Source organism: Conger conger, chromosome 11 (assembly GCF_963514075.1).
Source record: "Conger conger chromosome 11, fConCon1.1, whole genome shotgun sequence".
NCBI lineage: Eukaryota > Metazoa > Chordata > Actinopteri > Anguilliformes > Congridae > Conger > Conger conger.
Window position 1 is genome coordinate 8,475,903 of NC_083770.1, and position 18,567 is coordinate 8,494,469.

At 38.7% G+C, this 18,567-nt stretch overlaps 1 protein-coding gene across 1 annotated transcript; it reads right to left on the reverse strand.

Annotated features, from left to right (window-relative positions):
- Positions 1–7,217: 7,217 nt before the first annotated feature.
- ppic (peptidylprolyl isomerase C) lies at positions 7,218–12,289 on the reverse strand. Its single transcript, XM_061259931.1, has 5 exons — positions 12,140–12,289; positions 10,812–10,925; positions 9,446–9,539; positions 8,201–8,385; positions 7,218–7,876 (listed from the first exon to the last, which is right to left on the reverse strand). Exons 1-5 carry the CDS (start codon positions 12,245–12,247, stop codon positions 7,748–7,750), a joined length of 630 nt encoding a protein of 209 aa, XP_061115915.1. The 5' UTR covers positions 12,248–12,289; the 3' UTR covers positions 7,218–7,747.
- Between the last annotated feature and the right edge of the window lie 6,278 nt (positions 12,290–18,567).

Genomic DNA, 18,567 nt, shown 5'->3' on the forward strand with positions numbered 1-18,567 from the left:
CAGCATTGAACAGAAAAGAGGTGTGTCTGGATGGGCTAGCATTGAACAGAAAAGAGGTGTGTCTGGATGGGCTAGCATTGAACAGAAAAGAGGTGTGTCTGGATGGGCTAGCATTGAACAGAAAAGAGGTGTGTCTGGATGAGCTAGCATTGAACAGAAAAGAGGTGTGTCTGGATGAGCTAGCATTGAACAGAAAAGAGGTGTGTCTGGATGAGCTAGCATTGAACAGAAAAGAGGTGTGCCTGGATGAGCTAGCATTGAACAGAAAAGAGGTGTGTCTGGATGAGCTAGCATTGAACAGAAAAGAGGTGTGTCTGGATGAGCTAGCATTGAACAGAAAAGAGGTGTGTCTGGATGAGCTAGCATTGACTGGAGAAGAGACGTGTCTCTGACTGAGATGGAATTGACTGTGTCTCCAGTTGACACTGACGCTGAAGTAGAATTATGGAGCATCACCAGGAGAAACTAATGCTGCAGTTACATGAGGAACCCTGCCCTACTTAAGCCCATACTGTACTTTGTGTGACTGCTGTGGTTCAAAACCCCAAGGCACCAAAAGCTACACAGACCGTTCTTAGAATGAGAGCTTTTCCTGTCTGAAACAGTTCCATCCAAGAATGGTCTTTTTAAAAGTAATGAAAGATATGGCCAGCTGGACACTATTGAATTGCACTAATGGTGCCCCTCCCAGTCCTGGGTGAAATACGTAATTGCTGTGGATTCAAATACTTTTCTGTGCTTGATTGATCTTGCCTAGTGCAACCAGAGGACCAGAAGGCGGAGTTAGCATTTTTTGAGAGTATTTCATGGGTTCCAATTCACCAGACAAGCCCAGTAAAGCATACTGTAGAAATGTATTGGAATCCAAAACTTTGACCCAGATCTGACAACCCTTATGCCATATCACTGTCATGACGCTTTGAGCCCTAGGGCACTTTCCAGAATATATATGACATTTTTTTATACATTTAAAAAACAATGTAATCAAGGCTACGCAAATGGAACCCAAAATGTGCACAAATGGAACCCCAATGATAAAAATGTCCTGAAAAATATCAGTTTCCAGTTTTACAACACATCCAAATACAGCAGAGAGATCATAGGATCTCCAAACAGACTAAATATCTACTTCATCTGATGCACTGATTGTACATCTACAGCGTGTCAGAACTGTCAATATGATAATACAAGGCTTAATTGTATAAGTCTGGGGAACTAGGAGCACATGGTTATAATTGTCAGACAGTATAACAGGGTTAGGCACTGTCATTACTGGGCAGTCAATATGGCAGAAACTGAAAAGTGATCTGTAAACGATTTCACTGTCAGAAACCTGTAGAACGATACAAGAGGATCCGAGCTTTTGAGTGTCCCGTGTTCAATGAGCACACAACATGGACGGCAGAAAGCAGTGTGGAATGATGAAGGGGAAATTGGCCTTGTCACCAGGGCATCGCAGTCTTGGCAGGAAACATTTCCACATGGAATGTGATCTCCATTACTTCACAATTTATCTCATGCAGGATTAGACATCTTTGAGAAATGTTCATTTGATGAAGCATTCGGTCATTCTAACGGCATGGCAAAGCTACTTGCAGAACTATGCTAAATTGTACCAAATATGTTAAAGTTATTTAAATATACATATATACATTAATGTATTACTGTGGTCAGTGACCTGTAACATTCCTCATAAATTGCCTGACTTGCAGCATAACTTTCATGGAAAACAAAATGGGCCTATGCTTTCTGCACTGACCGTTGTTTTCAATTGTAAAACTGTTGTAGAAGGTATTAGTCTTGCTCAGGCTGAAATATAATCAAATATGTGCTTAGAGCAATTCTATCATTGAACAGTATTCATACTGTTGGTCAAAAGTCAATGATATACTTAAATAATGGCAGCTAGTATCTAACTAATTCCAGGGATCACTATTGGAAGGATGAGATCTGAAACCCTTGTAATTTGTACATCACGGCTACAGAAGAATTTTAATGTGAAAGAATAGACACTGAAAACATGAAGGACTATGAGTGACGAATGGCCGTGTAAAACCATAATTGCGCGCTGAAGGGTTTCTGTTGGCCGTGCGATTCGCGCTGTTGTGTTCCAGGCCGGCCAGATTCAATCAGGCAGAGTTTAAGCTGCTTTCTGGGAGGCCAACCCGTCTGCTCTTGACCTTTCCAGTAAACTGTCCCATCAGCCTGTACGGCCGCTCCTGGGGGACCCCTATGAGCTGCTCGCTACCGACGGTAATGAAGCCTGTCATCCCTCCACGTCCGCTGCCAGCTGCAGTGGTCAGAAACCCCCCGGCTTCAGGCCGATCTTTTGTCAATACGGCACCTCTGCTCTGGACTGACCACAGCTCAGGCCACTGTGTGTCTCTCCTCTCTCCTCTACCATCTCCCCGGCCTGGCCCCCGTAGACCGGTCTGAAGACAGATCTGTCTTGGTTAGATGCACACACACTCGGTTAGACACACAAACACACGCGTACTGTATGCGCACACACACACCCACACGGACACACAAACACACACACACACACAAAACCTGTTCATTTACACTCACATACAAAACACACACAAACATGCACACACAGACACAAATGTTGCTTTACATTGTTATCAGTGAAAATAAAATTATGCTACACTGTTGTTAATATCATTTTATAAATGCCAGTATCCATGCAAAGAAACACTGACATTGCCTGTCCCCAATTTAAATATTCATCATATTTTCTGACTGCTTGAAGTCACTACTCAAGCAACAGTAATCACTATGTACTTGAACTATGAACCAGTTTGAGTAACATATGTGTCAGGTGTTTTCTTCCAGTTTCTTACACAGCATTTTTGGTAATTATAACAATGGCCAAGGTAAACTATCGTGCTATGCAAAACCACTGACTGTAACTCAATTGCTCACATTTAATTGGCCTTAAAAGATTATTTTTGGGTGGTCTCTGGGTGTATTAATAAAAATAAAGTTGCTCCTGCTTTTTAAGCTGGCATTCCCAGCTATTAGTGCAATATTAAAGCATAATACACCTCCGGATTGCACTTTATTTTCAAAAAGGGCTTCTATTAAATCTAACCGCAACAATTGTGTTCTTTAATTGTGGCAGAATTTATTAGGTGTTCATTTTTTAATTTGTTTTTATCTGGAGTTTAGTGGTTGCTGAGATTTATTGGAAAACAATGGATGGCCTTAACTGGAGTGGATAGTGATTGTGCCATTTTACAGGGTTTAATGATCGCATTTAATATTTGGGTTGAGAAAATAGTTTGCCGAACCCCTTGTGAGGATTTGCAACAGTGCTTTATTATATTAGGAAAAAGTAGGGTCAGATCAGACTATCTTTATGAAATGTCAAACGCCACAGCTTTATAACAAGTCCAGCATTCACATATAACAAACATGAACAATGTGTGATTAATTTAAAGCGTACATCATTCTTCCATTCTATTTTTTTCAATATGGAACAAAGCGAGAAGGATTAATGTCCAGGTGAGCGTCGGAGCGCGGAGTGAAAACGTCGCCGTCCGAATCCCGAGGCAGTCTCCGGAGAGTTCTCTCCCTCTCTGCATCTGACCTTTGTGTCCGTGGCTGTTTTCCGCCCTCCACCATCTCAACGCAGAGACAGGGGAAAGGAAAACAAATCGCATTGTGTTCTCATTAGTCCGCATTCCTGTCAGGACAACCTGTATCGCCTGTCAGTGCCAAACATTTAGTCAACCAAAGACACTCCACTATGAGAATTGGCCGTTTGGAAACCTCAAGTGTTATTGGTCCTTCCTGGGGAAGCAGCAGTGTAATCTAGTGACTAATGCGTGGTGATGCACCAGTCCATGTTTATTTGATTTGTTCATTTTTATTCCTCAACTTAATGAAAATGTTACAGAAACTGATACTCTGAAACATTAATGAATTGAAGGAATTATATTTTCATGTTTTATATTTCAAATATAAAATATAAAAATATGAAATATTACTCCCTCCAATGTTCTCTGGATGAAGAAATAGCTGTAAAGTTATAAAAAAATCATAATTTTAAATCTGAACCATTGGTTTTTAATTTCAAGATGGCTACATGGATAGAATCATAATACACCATTGTTCCATTCAGACGTCATGTTTTTGTTATCAATGTGGCCAGAGAATTAGAGATGTCCCTTTTTTAATGTCCAAATTATGTCCATTTTTGAAAAAGCAAGGGCTTGAAAATACAGCTTTTGAGATATAATTCTAGTGCTGTATGCACTGCATAGCATCTTAGGTATCCGACCACCCAATTTTTAGGTGAGCAAAAGTATTGAAACATAGAGCATGTAAATGAAAGTAAATAACACTTATTAGGCAGCATATCCCTTGGCAGGGTTCCCTTCAATCAAAGTCCTTTGTTGTGTTGACTTCTGAATTCATCCTGCTGCTACCATCATTATTATACCAAGTTATATCATCAAAAAAGATTAGTGAGCTCACTCCAGAAGCAGCCATGCAAGCCCAAGCCATGACATGTCCTCTACTGTGCTTCACAGATGAGCTCGTATGTTTTGGATCATGAGCAGATCCCTTCTGTCTCCACACTTACACTTTCCCTTTCCATCACTTTGGTAGAGGTTAATCTTGGTCTCATCAGTCCATAAAACTTTGTTCCAGGAGTTTTGTGGCTCATCTCTGTACGTCTTTGCAAATTGTAATCATGCCTTCGGATTCTTACTACTGATGAGTAGTTTGCATCTTGTGGTACAGTCTCTATATTACTACCTCAAATGGTTGATTGAGATACCATCACCCCTGCTCTGTGGAGATTGTTTGTGATGTCACTGACTGATGTTTTTGGGTTTTTCTTCACAGCTCTCACAATGTTTCTGTCATCAGCTGCTGTTGTTTTCCTTGGTCGGCATGTTCAATGTCTGTTGCTCAGTATGCCAGAGGTTTCTTTCATTTTCAGGACATTTTAAGTTGTTGTACAAGCTGTCCCCAATGAATCAGAATGCAATGGTTCTGATTTCCCTCTTTTCTAAGCTTCAAAATGGCTTGCTTTTCTCCTGAGGACAGACCTCTGGTCTTCATGTTGGATTATCTTTTGTAACACATATGCAGCACACATCTGGGAAAGAAGAAACACCTGCCAGTCACACGTTCCAATACTTTTGCTCACCTACAAATTGGGTGGTCTGATACAAAACGTTATATGTTCTAAGTTGTTAAACAAATCTAAATAAAAATACCAGGAAATAAAAGCTGAAATTCGGATCTGTCATAACATGTACATCTTTTGACCTCAAACTCCATTGTCTTCAGTGTATAAAAACAGTAAACACAATAGTAAAGTTTCCATACTTTTGAGGGGACTGTATTTTAACTTGCTATATATATCCTCAAAACTTGTATAATTTAGTAAAACAAAATGTCTGGGCCACAATGTCATTTACTTAATTTAAAGTGTATCATTATAAAGCATTATGACATTGTGTTTTTTATACTGTATGCTGTCATTTTGTTTCTACTACTGGTGGTATGATTGATTCCCCCACTGAGGATCAATAAAAATATTCTCATGTACAGTGCATACTAACCCATCATCTAAATCCTTGCAGCACCATATTTACATGCAGAATAATACTAAATCTGGACACGTCATTGAAAAAATACAAATAGACAGATATTTTTTAGTTGAATTGTTTTATTTCTTTGAAAATATTATTTCCATTTTCCCAGGAAAACTCTACCCATAGTTATAATAAAATTCCATAATATGGCTATGAAGTAAAATAAACCATCCTTGACGTCAATCTTGTTTTGCTCTGCTCATGGAAATAACATTTATTATTATTACTTTTTATAAATGAATATTACCTGTAGCTCCTGCTAGCCACACAGCTTCCCTTTACTCCAGATGTCAAACTACCTTGCTTGCAATACCTAAAACTTTGTTCCAATATTTAAATCAGTTTTTAACCTAAACTTCAAAATAAATGATAGTCAAAATGTCTTTATTAATTCAAGTAATGACACTTTATTGTAATTTCCTTACAAACCCTGGTGGAAATTCCAGCTTGGTTCCAGCCTGGTTTTAAGATGCTCCAGCTGAACTGAAGCTAGTTTGGAGATGGTCAAGCTTACAAAACATTGGTTAAGACAGCAACCATGCGGAAAATGTCCAGCCAGTGGGCCAGCATGGTACCGACAATGAACAATCACCAAATTTCAGCAGGGGCAGAAGCTGGTTACCAGCTAGACTCCATCTACCAAGGTTGGTAGCTGGACTTTCCACCACAGAATACAGTACACAGTGGACCTGGGTCTTATGCAGTACATACGACCAATAGAGCATTTTAATAAAATGTAAAGACATTTATGAAAATATCTGAAGTCTACGGTTTCTGGTGCACCCAACAGCAAATAAACATAACTACAGTCATGTGAATAAACAAAACAAAACAAAAAAACTGACAAAAACAGTCAGGTTTTTTTTTTTACTGATATTACTGATTTTTTTATAGACATGCAGCCCTTGCGTGAATGACTCTTGGTTCAACTAAAACAATTATATGCTTTATGTTGTACATTTATTATTAGCTATATTGAGATGGTGATTACAATAACCTATATCTTGACACAACTTGATGAGCCAAGTACCATAACCTACATTTTCTCCCCAAGCTATGGCTAGTTTGTGTCATCCATTTTCACGGCATATTTTAACACATTAATTCTCATTTTTGCACCATTACATAAACACTGCACTTAAAGGGATGCTGCAATGATAAAAATGGCTTACACATAAAATATGGCAATAGTTATTTTTTCCAGTTATTGTGCCAAGTACCTCGTACGCAATGCTAAATGAACTACACTGTACAGTATCTTGGAAAGCTCAGAATGAGGTCAGGCAAGTATACAGTAACTCAGAGATTAGCCGGCTGCCAATGTCACTTGGCAATCGTTACATGACAGGCAACATGTAGCAGGGGGTAGGATGTTGGGAACATTTGACTGAAGGACTGAATTTAAACATCTAATAATATACGTAAATCTAGCACAAGAAATTATGGCATACGGCACACAAGTTGTAGCAGGTCTGCTAGCAATGAACAACAGCAATAAACCCAGGTTTTAAAGCTTGTTGTATTTGTGCTTTTACATGCAAGTTTTCAGACATTATGTGCCAGTTTTTGTGGGGAGAATCTAGGAAAGAGAATTGGGACGGGGGGGGGGGGTGGTGCTCAAAGTCTGATTAGACCATATTCATTAGTTAACGTGATTACTCACATGAAACAAATATTTTTTAAAAGCTGTAAACATTTTCAATGAATAAACATAGTACATCTTTACATGATATGTTAATATGCATATGTGGCAAGTATTTTGTTGGCACCCACAATGCTTCCTTCCTGGCACTTAAATACTGCATTTATCCCAAAATGAATGAAAATAACGTACTTGCAGAGCATAATGTTTGTTAAAATACTAAATACTACTTTTCAGCATGTGTCACAATGGTAAAGTGCTATTTAGCTGATGCATACATGGGCATTTCCTTTTTGCTTGGAAAGTAGAATATAAAAAGGTTGCATACAGTACCTTAAAACTGGATCTTGCATGTGTCATATGTCTGTCTCTTATTAGAACAGACATATCTGCAAGCCTTCCAGTGAACCTCTGTAAAAAGCGGAAATTAGCCACGTCTATAGCAGGATGCTAGCAGGATTGGTGTTATGAGCGCATAGTGCTAATCCTACCAGCCCTCCACTTCTACCACAAAGGGCTCCTTGACTTCAATCTTCCCGCTGTTGACAATCACACATTCCGTATAGGGCAGGTTCCTTTCATTTGTGTCCTGGAGCTCGACTGTGTGAACCACAGACTGCAAAAGAGAAGACCCAACAATGAACATGAGAGTTCACTCAGAACTACCACAACACATTTCATTTAATGTCAGTTGGAAAGATGACACAGCTTGTCCATTTCTTGGGCCTACAAACACACAGGCTGGAGTTAAATCAGCATCTGTCCTTAACTGTGAGCCACAATACACGCACAAAAAGTTAACAAATCTGCCAAAACTATTTGACAAGATGTAGGTAATTGCTGATCTCACAAAAAAATGAATTTGTGAACCATTTCACTCATCTGTAAGTCAAAGCATTGATATACATTGTAGAGCTCCCAGGAGGAGCTGTGGACGTACCATGCCATCCAGGATCTTCCCAAAGACGACGTGTTTGCCGTCCAGCCAGGGAGCCCGGGCGGCGGTGATGAAGAACTGGGAGCCGTTGGTGTCGGTGCCAGCGTTGGCCATGCTCACCCAACCCGCTCCAAGGTGCTTCAGCTTGAAGTTCTCATCGGGGAAGGTTGTGCCATAGATGCTTCTGCCTGGAGCAGAAACAGGAGATCACAGTCCCGGGTATGTGACTCGATATGCGGGAGCCTGTGTTGAACTAACACTGAAATTTGACAAACACGGTCTAAAGAGTTCAGCTTGGCGATTAATAAGCTTGCGAATGTATCTGAAGAAAATAACTTGCCATTTAATCCAGAGTCAATGTGAAGGACAATTGTTGACAGAATCATGGCTTTTGTATGTGCTGACCTGTACCTCTTATAAGATAATTCGGATTGCTTATAACACAGTATGTGATACTTCACATTTCTGCTGTGACCTACTTTAGTTGTCAAGAACATCACTTGGCATTCCAACAGTACAGTACTTCTGATTTCCCAATGTATGCATCTCTGAATTACAGTACATCATAATGTCTCAAAAAGTAATACAAGAATTGCTGAATAAATAGATATATTTTCATTTTGTAAGGGTCAGATATTGCTCTGTCAACTCAGTGGTAATGTTACCATTTTAATGTTAGAGCAAATTTATCTTTGAGCACCAAAACCATTTGCTTTGACTGGTGTGCAAATCACCAACTTTTTGGAAGGAAAATTGTCTATTAATTTAAAAGTACTGTAAACATTTTTAAAATAGCTAACATTGAGCTTGGGTAAGATGGCCCTCAGTTTCAGTTTTAGCTAATGTGGAAGGGGAAATAGTACCAGGCTACGCCACAGGCTACTCACTATAGTCTACAACCACAATTTCTGAGTTAAACGTAGTACATTGTTACATGACATATTTTGTAACATATCATGCTTCCTTTCTGGCGCTTAAACACTACATTTATCCCAAAAAACAGTTCAGTAGGCACCAGTACAATTCAAGTATTTCAGTGACAAGTTAACTAATCATCTGCACATAAGAATGCTCGATTGTTTAGCTTTTTGTGTTAATTTCATGAACACGATTTGCATGTTCCTGCCTGTTCAAAGTACACTGATTAAGGTTTCGCATTTTAATATGGAATGACAAGTAATAAAGTGTAAGAATATCTTTCATGTTTACGTGCACAATGCTCCTTCATGCTAATGAAAATGTAGCTACCTCCTGTTCCGTCCCCAGCAGTGAAGTCCCCTCCTTGGATCATGAAGTCTTTGATGACTCGGTGAAACTTGCTTCCCTTGTAGCCATAGCCTTTCTGAAAAACAAGGTCTTTTTAAAGCACTCACACAGTGGCAATCAACACATTGAATCTAAACAGTATGTGTATGGGGTAGAGCGGGTTTGATCAATGCGGTGTAAAGCTACATGGAGGTATGCTGGATTCACTGCAAACAAGATGTCCAAAATGCTGCCTAGTCTTGAACAGCACTGGATTCATATAAAAAATCTAGGCTATGTGACTCATGTAATCATTTTTCTTCTCATGAGGTGTCCTTACAGTGGTGTCCCAATAAGTCCAGTTGCATTCAATGGAAAAATCATATCATATTACGAATAGCAAGGTAAGGAAGTGTTGCATCCCCCCTAGTTGCCTTCATGGAAATTGTTAGGAAGTTTGTAGTTATTTTTAGAATCATATCAAGGTAAATAGCAGGTTAGCTGCTAATTAGCAGTAATGTGCTGCCTTGCAGTAATACTCTTATAAAGAGAATAGTGGATTTGTTTATTTTATTTTCTGCACTTCGGAATTAAACTAGCCGGCTCTGGATGTGGGTGTCATAAAACGGCTTTGAAAATGTCAGGTGTTTAACTGACAATTACCGTAATTAGTTTCATACTTCCCCAGTCGAGGCAGTGCCTTAATGGGGTAAATAACAGTGTGCATGTACAGTAAACATAGCCTAACTCTATGAGGGGTGGACAGACTGTCTGACCGACATATCTGCCTGGGAACTGCTGCTACAGTATATTCACCCAAATCATTCTGAAAGTATGCACTCCAATTACTTCATAACATTTGTTGGACCAAGAAATATTGTGCCTCAGCTTATTTACACTTCACTAACTACAAAGCTTAAAATAGTATAAATTGGCAAGTTTTTCCGACTAGAGTACCTCCTTTAGCTAAACTGCAAGATGCCATAACATGTTGGGAACCTTTTCAAAAGTGATAAAGAACTATAAACAATAATTTCCAACTTTGTACTAAAATATGAATTACCTTAAGGACATACAGTACATTTTATCATAAAGTAAGTTTCCGAAATGTATGTCTTGAATGATCACAAGTCCACTGGCATAATTATGAGTCAGCAATGTTATTAGTGTCTGTCAATACATAATTGCATGTATCTGTGCACAAGTATACCGTTATTATACAGTTATTATACTAGTAAGAACACTTTTATCACTCCATTAGTGCATACTGCACACAGACATCATTCACTCCTTTTTGAATGAGATCCTCTAATGCAGTCTCGCTTTAATGAGTTTACATCACCATTAAGTCTCATTATTAATAAAATACCTCTCCTGTGGCCAGAGCAACAAAATTATTCACAGTCTGAGGAACCACGTCTCCAAACAGACCAATGACAATCCTGCCAACCTCCTGCCCGCCCACCGTTATATCAAAGAACACCTGAAAAAAGAACATCAAATGAAAACAAGGAATGTGCTAGTCTAATCAAAATATTATGTGCAAAATTAACCATTACCATTATTGCAATATTATTGCACTACAACTATTGCATTCAAACACAGCCCTTTCTCTAGAGTAGAACTTGGTCCCCATATTGAATCTGATCTAGCCATAGTTAAGTATGGGGAACTGGTGCCTGAAAGGGTACTAATGGTGAAAAGGTTCTGGATACATTACTTTGTATACTGCCCTACACCAATGAACAACTTTACAAATAAAAAGACCCAAAATGAACAAATAAAAGCAACTGTCTACTGTGAATGTGTCCAGCTAATGGGCTTATTTTTTCCACTCTTATCATCACGATTCACACAACTACATTTAAGAAGACCTACCCAAGTATTCATGATTTGCATCTAGCTTTCTTCATAATTATCGTTTGATAAATAATGTCACATACTATAAAATCATCAGCATATTTAATATAATTGGCCTGCTCATATTTTTTTAAATAAATCCAATAGCCTACTCACCTTATTTTATCAAACAAAATAAATTATAAACTAGTTTTTTTTTTACTAGTTTCTTTGGTTTTAAGTAAATCGGTGTAATCTGCCTTTAAATAAAAATATGTCGTTCATGTCGGCACAGGAGTTGTGGAATGTTTGGAAAATACCCGTTTAATTGATCCATCCATGCATGTCTTGCTTTACTTAGTTGCTACTGCATTGCAAAGATGATAGGCAAGACAAATAACAGATACACAAATACAAAACAACGCAATTAATCTCAAACAATCCGACAATATATTTTAAATAAAAATATATGCTTATTGCAAACACGACATTAGAGATACGATTCTATACCATGGCCAGCTCAAAATTGTAGCTATTCCCATGACAGCTTACATCATGCCCCTGACGCCTATTTCCCAATATAGATGCGATAATTCAAACTGTCTTGTTTTTCAAAATAATCTCAACAATAATTTTAGACGTGGAATCACTGAAATTAGGATTTACAATTCGATTCACCGAGTTCAACCCGCAAAAACGTAGCCTACACTTAGGCTACGTCAGCAAAGGCTACAGGAGCGATAGCTACGGCTAGCAAGCTAATTGTATATTGTAGAGTAGGCTGTTGTGGCTCATCGTCCTGGTCTTCCTTACACAGAATTACAGAGAAATGCGACAAGCGCAGGATGTAACGCCTACCTTTACTGTGACTTTTGGTCCTCTCCTGGTTTTGGAACATTCAACATTTTCAGAGAACGAGCCTAAAAAGAGGAGCATGAAAAGGGCTAACATCGTTCGAGGCTCCATTTTTTTTTGTGTGTAAAATAGCCGAGGTGGAATTTTGCGTCTCAAGACAAAAAACTAGCATGTGCTTCCTGTATTCCTGAGGTCCCTCCCTAAAAAGGGCAGCGGAACGTAAATGACCATCATTCACTACTATGATCAGCCTAGAAAGGACTAGAATAAAGGACCCGCTGTGCAACTTTATAAAGTCTACATTTAGGAGCTGACAACGGCAGTCTTCCCTGCATGACAGGCATACATATTTCAAAGTCAGTCTTAAAATAATTTTGGGTTAGGAAAACTCGATAGCACCCTCGGACCCTATGGGAATGTAAACGGGATGTAAATTTTTTTGTTGGTTGATAAGACCATGGAAATTGAAATTTGTAGGCATACTATGCAAATTGAAGTGTTAGGCTATGTGCCTGTTCGGTCAGATATTAGGTTAAATCATGAAATGAAAAGTAGCCCGCCTGTATCTAACCTAGAACTGACAACCAACAACTGTTTTTTTTAATTAACCACCGCTGAAGACTTTTTCCCATCTAACACCATCAAAACAACGGAAAATCTGAAACTGTATCTGGTTGTCATCTGCAAAATGTCCTTTCATTCACGTGTAGATATGTGTTCTTTGGACAGTGAGCCAGCCAGGTTATCTGAATCTGACATGCTTACATTAGTCAGACTCTAGATTATATTAAACTGAATTGCACAGCCTTTTACTGTAAACCATACTTATATGGTTCATATTTTAAAATGTCTAAATGTCTTCACCTAAATCTGCCTATTTAAGTTCAGCAATGCAGGGACAAGAGTATATGACAGTTCTCATGGCTTTTGTCAAGATTTATGTGCTATTGTTTAAGTACTTAAACTTCCTCACTAACACTCTGTCTGCACACTGTTTTGAATAGATAATGTATTTGTTTTGGAGCGTTGATGGAAATCTTTACTTTCCAGTTTTGTTCAGCCTTGATGGACTGAGAAGCCAAAATACTCATGCTTTGTACAAACTATGCATATTTGACTGTCATTTTTAGTGTGCAATTACAGGTTTGATGTATAATTAATGTTGGACTGAAACTTGGCAGAAATGTGACACATTGGCTCACTTACTATTTTATGGCAGCTGTATACATTTTTTTTTTTTTTGCTTTTTCACATCAAACTGTACAAACCCAGATTAAAATTAACCCAGTACCTCATAGTTATTGTAGAAATTTCCATTTAAAAATCTTCCGACCGCAGAAGTTGCAAATAGGTTCAATAGGTTGTTGGAAGCCATTTAACTTTTCTAATCTTCTACTATGTAGTACCCTCAAAAAAAATTAATTGGAATGTGACTTCAGAGTAAGGTCCAGTGTAATACAAAGCATTTTAAATGGAATGGTCCAAAGCAATGTAGCCTGCTGTTAGTACAGTACTGCATATGGGTGTATGGAAGATCAACATTTAGGTTGTAGATACTATAACCAATGGGGGCTGTTATCTGAGTTTGAACTGTTACTGGAACAGGAATGTTTCTCCATATTGTATACTTCATCCACCCATAGCAATTTCTCTGAACATAGTATTCCAATTAATGTATGAGAAATGGTGACAATACAGTGCTTTTTCGGCACACAGTGGGATAAGGAAAATAATCCTTGTGGAAGAAAACCGTCCTCCCTCAGTAACACTGACATTACCTTCCAGGGCTCCTGGCCTGAGTCACCTTGGGCATGATCAGGATTGAACATATCACTGCAGCATGACTGTAGCTGTCAGTGCCACCTGGGAGTTACACCGTGAGTACCTGGGCAATATATACACTCAGTGAGCACTTATTTTTTAGATGTATACTGCTGTAGCCTTTTCACTTAGAGCTATGATGTGTTGTGTGTTCAGAGATGCTCTTCTGCACACCACTGTTGTAATGTGTGCTTATTTGTGTTACTGTCACCTTCCTGTCAGCTTTGACTTTGTCTGCAGAACTGCTGCTCACTGGATTTTATTTTTTTTGCACCATTCTTTGCAAACTTTGCAAAATCCCAGGAGATCGGCAGTTTCTGAGATACTCAAACCACCCTGTCTGCCACCAACAATCATTCCACAGTCAAAGTCACTTAGATCACATTTTTTCACCATTCTGATGGTTGATGTGAACATTAACTGAAGCTCCTGACCTGTATCTACATCATTGTATGCAACGCACTGCTGCCACACAATTGGCTAATTAGGTAATCGCATGAATAAGTGGGTGTAATAAAGTAAAAATGTTCAAAATAAAGTGCTTGGTTAGTGTAGGTCATGTGTGCTGTATGGATATGTAATGTATATTCCAAAAAAGAAAGGTCAGGGCAGAAAGGGGTCTGAAATGGAGCTAGTCATGCACACCAGTGGTTGGTTTGCTTAATTTACAAAAGAACATCATACCAAAGTAAAACATGCTAGTGGATCGTTTATATAATAGGGACGGTTTGCATATGTACTTGTAGTAGGTAACTTTTTAAGGCCAATGGAATCACAAATTACCTTGAAAATCTACGGGACATTTTGACAAAACACCCGATTCTCTCCCTTGCCAGGAAGTTCAAACTTGTCTGCAGATGGATCTTTCCGAATGAAAAGGGAGTTAATATACACTGTCAGCTTCCATATCGGGTGGCCTGTATAGGAATTAGGGCCCTTTTCTATACATAGTCCCCCATTTCAGGGCACCATAATATTTGGGCCAAATGGATTCTCACGTGTTTCCAATTAGTACGTCATGTTCAATTGCTTCCCTAGTGCAGCTGCAAGAGAGCTTTCAATAGCTTGTCTCAATTCAAGGCTTTTGATTGCCTTTGTAGTCTGTTATTGGTATTTGTCAACATTAGGAACAATAGGCGTATGAAAATAAACACCTGTCCGACAGATCAGAAACACTCTTCAGTAGGCAGCCTTCGATGTGTCAGTGACTACTTAACAAACAGAACTGTAGACGCTACACTGCAAGATGCAAACCACTAGTTAGCTGCAAAAACAGGATTGGCCAGGTCTGTAACCTAGAAGAAGTACCTAAAAGAGCCTGCAGAGTTCTTGAAAAATATATTGTGAACAGATGAGAAAAATAATTATTTGTATCAGTGATGGCAAGAGCAAAGTGTGGAGGCCAAGAGGAGCTGCCCAAGTTTAAAAGCACCCCCCCATGTCTGTGAAACACGGTGGTGGGGGTGTTATGATTTTGCATTGCATTGCTGCCGCAGGTGCTGGCGCACTTGTCTTCAGTGATTATGTTACTGCTGATAGCAGCCGCAGGGTGAATTCAGCATCTTATCTCCTCAGGTTCAAGCAAATGTATCCAAACTCAATGGACAGCATTTCATCCTAGAGCAAGACAGTAATCCCGAGCATACAGTATTACTGCAAAAGCAACAAAGTTCAAAGCTAAAAACGCTAAAAATTTCTGACTGACCAAGTTTTTTACTTGATCTGAATCCAATTGAACATGTGTTGCATATGCTGAAGACAAAACCTAAGGCAACTAGCACCCAAAACATGCAAGAGCTGAAGATGGCTGCCATACAAGGCTGGTAGAGCATCTCCAGATATGATCTTTAGCACCTTGTTATGTCTAGGTATGTGTCAGACTTCAAGACTTAAAACATGACTGCTTTAATTTACATGACATTAATATCTCCCAAAACATTATGGTGCCCTAAAATGGGTGTGGGGGCTAGGTATAAAAAGTGCAGAAATTTCTGTGGTGACATAAAAGCATATAAAAATATCCTTTAATAAAATTTGAGAATCTGTACTTACGCGGTAACCACATTTAATTATTTAATTACTAGTCAAAAATTGTGGAGTACAAAGCTAAATCAAGAAAAAAATAGGACCCAAACATTCCAAACGTCATGGAGCTGTATATTTCACTGTATAACTTTTTAATGAATACCCCTTTTCTTGTTTCAAACTTTGTCCCAGCATTCAAGATTCCCAGTAGATGGCCCTGTGATCAAGAATGAATTTCAGCAAGAAATGTCTGCTACAAATGACAAAACTGACCCACAAAAAATATTTCAATGTTCTGCCTCTTTGTACTTAAATCTGATTACACTGTGTATTATTGCCATGCATGTTTGAATATTTGTTTGGCGCATGATTGAATTGATGGTTGTGTAGTGCATGTAATTTGCACATTCAACTTGCGTGTTCCGATTTTAGACGCGTCTTCAATAGCAGTTCAATATTTTCAAGTCCAATGAACTGATGTTCTAATTCACACTGATGCATTTAATCATTACTCATTCACAGTAAGTATAGATTAACTTCAAATTGTACTATTTGTGTTTTATACTCAACTTAGGTTTTATAGTTTAGACACCAAAATAAATAGTCTTGGAGAGAACATTAAACTTCACTTCACATTAAACGCATTGCTTCTCTATTGCAGATCAGCAACATAGAGAAGAATTCATTCTGAATTCATTTTTCAGGGAGGGGGTGGGTTGATTGAGCACATTTTGCAGGATTAGCAGTCCCCCTTCCCTGCCTATCCTAACCCCACCCCACCCTACCACAGAAGTAAAAAACCCAAACATAAAATTTGCACAGAATGAAGAATGAAGAATGAAGATAAATGAATGATACAACCATTTCCTGCCTTTGTGCAGAATCCATCTGTTTCCCCACAACTCTCCTCTTTTCCACTAAGCATGTTCTTAATGGATTGGGAGGGTTCAAAGCCCTTGGTATGCCCCCATAACCTGATATAGTCAAACATAAAAGTATTTTGTAAACCAGATTGGAAGTGATCGCGTATGATATTGTTAAGTTGGGGGTACATAGGTTGATTTGTCTCTAACCAATTATGATATGACTGTATGAAAGGTATTTATTTGATTTTAGGCCTGGCATACACCGATGTGACTTAAAGGTACAATATGTAAGATTTTTGTGTTAAAATATTGTTACAAGACCATTATAAATCCCTTTCTATCATTGAAAAAGGCTCACTGACATGTTGTGGCCTGCGTTTATAGTCCTTAAATTCGTGTTTAAAAATGTGCAGTTGACGGGCCGGCATTCTGTACCAAATCATTGCATAGCTGTACAATAATTCAAGCTCATTGTTTGAAAATTGGTTCTAATTGCCATAGCCAATGGCTTTTCAATGTCAGCACGTTCACAGAGAAGGGGTGGGATAAACGGCCCTTCGTGTTTGTTGTTGTTCCTCTCTTGACCGTTAGAAGTCCGAAATTACCTATTGTACCTTTAACTCAATGGGATTCAGGTTGGACTTTGGTCAGGGTTGTGCACAGGTAGTTAGATTACTGGTCCCATTAGCTAATATTCTTCATGTTGAATAGAGCACATGAGCTACCATCGGTGCATTTATTGAGGATAGGTTGCTAGTCAGGCTCATGGGCAAATTCACGTTGCTAGCTTTGGTTGAACATTTTTGCAGCTTTAAAAAAATGAAAAACATTTGGGGCCTGATTGAGGAAATGTCTGTGTTGCATGACCTAACCAGTGAAAGCATTCTTAAAACAGAACCATAAAGCCCAAATCTTGGCAAGACATTGAGCATCATATTGGAATACACAGCAACTAAGTATTACATTGTCTGTGTACTATAAATCAAGACAGTGGGCCAAAAATAAACCGGAATCTTCTGAACTGTTATATTTAATCCCAGTGATGTCTGTGAGAGGTAGGCTGTATAAACCCATATACTGTAGTGATATTACTCCAGTTATGCTTCTAGGAAAATGTTTCAGAATTGAATACAGCTGAAAAATGAAAAAATAAAGCCAAACAAAAGAAACAGTGGTCCAACTAGTTTCCTTTCCCTGAAACTTAACACGCAAGCAGCTAGGTCTTTGCCCACTCAGTCTAAAACATATTTCTATTCCATGGAATGTTCAGCAGCAATAAAATTAAAACAACTTATTTTCTAACTTCCATTCTTTACACAGTTCTTAAGCAAACAGTGGAGCCATGTCTTGCTGTGTTCAATATTATGTTTCATGGAACTTTGAAATGTTGTTTAATGCCCATACTGAACATGCTGAAATGAAACATTGAAACATTCAGCAAATGCTGAACATGGCTGCTTAACAAGACAAAACTATTGTTGTGTAGTTGTGCTACAGTGAAGTGTACATCTGATGTGTACAAATGTGTTACTTAGCTGACACTTTATCCAAAGTGACTTACCATTGATTAGACTAAGCAGGGGACAATCCCCCCTGGAGCAATGTGGGGTTAAGGGCCTTACTCAAGGGCCAAACAGCTTTGCGGATCTTATCGTGGCTACACCAGAGATTGAACCACTAACTTTCCAGGTCCCAGTCATATACATTAGCCACTAGGCT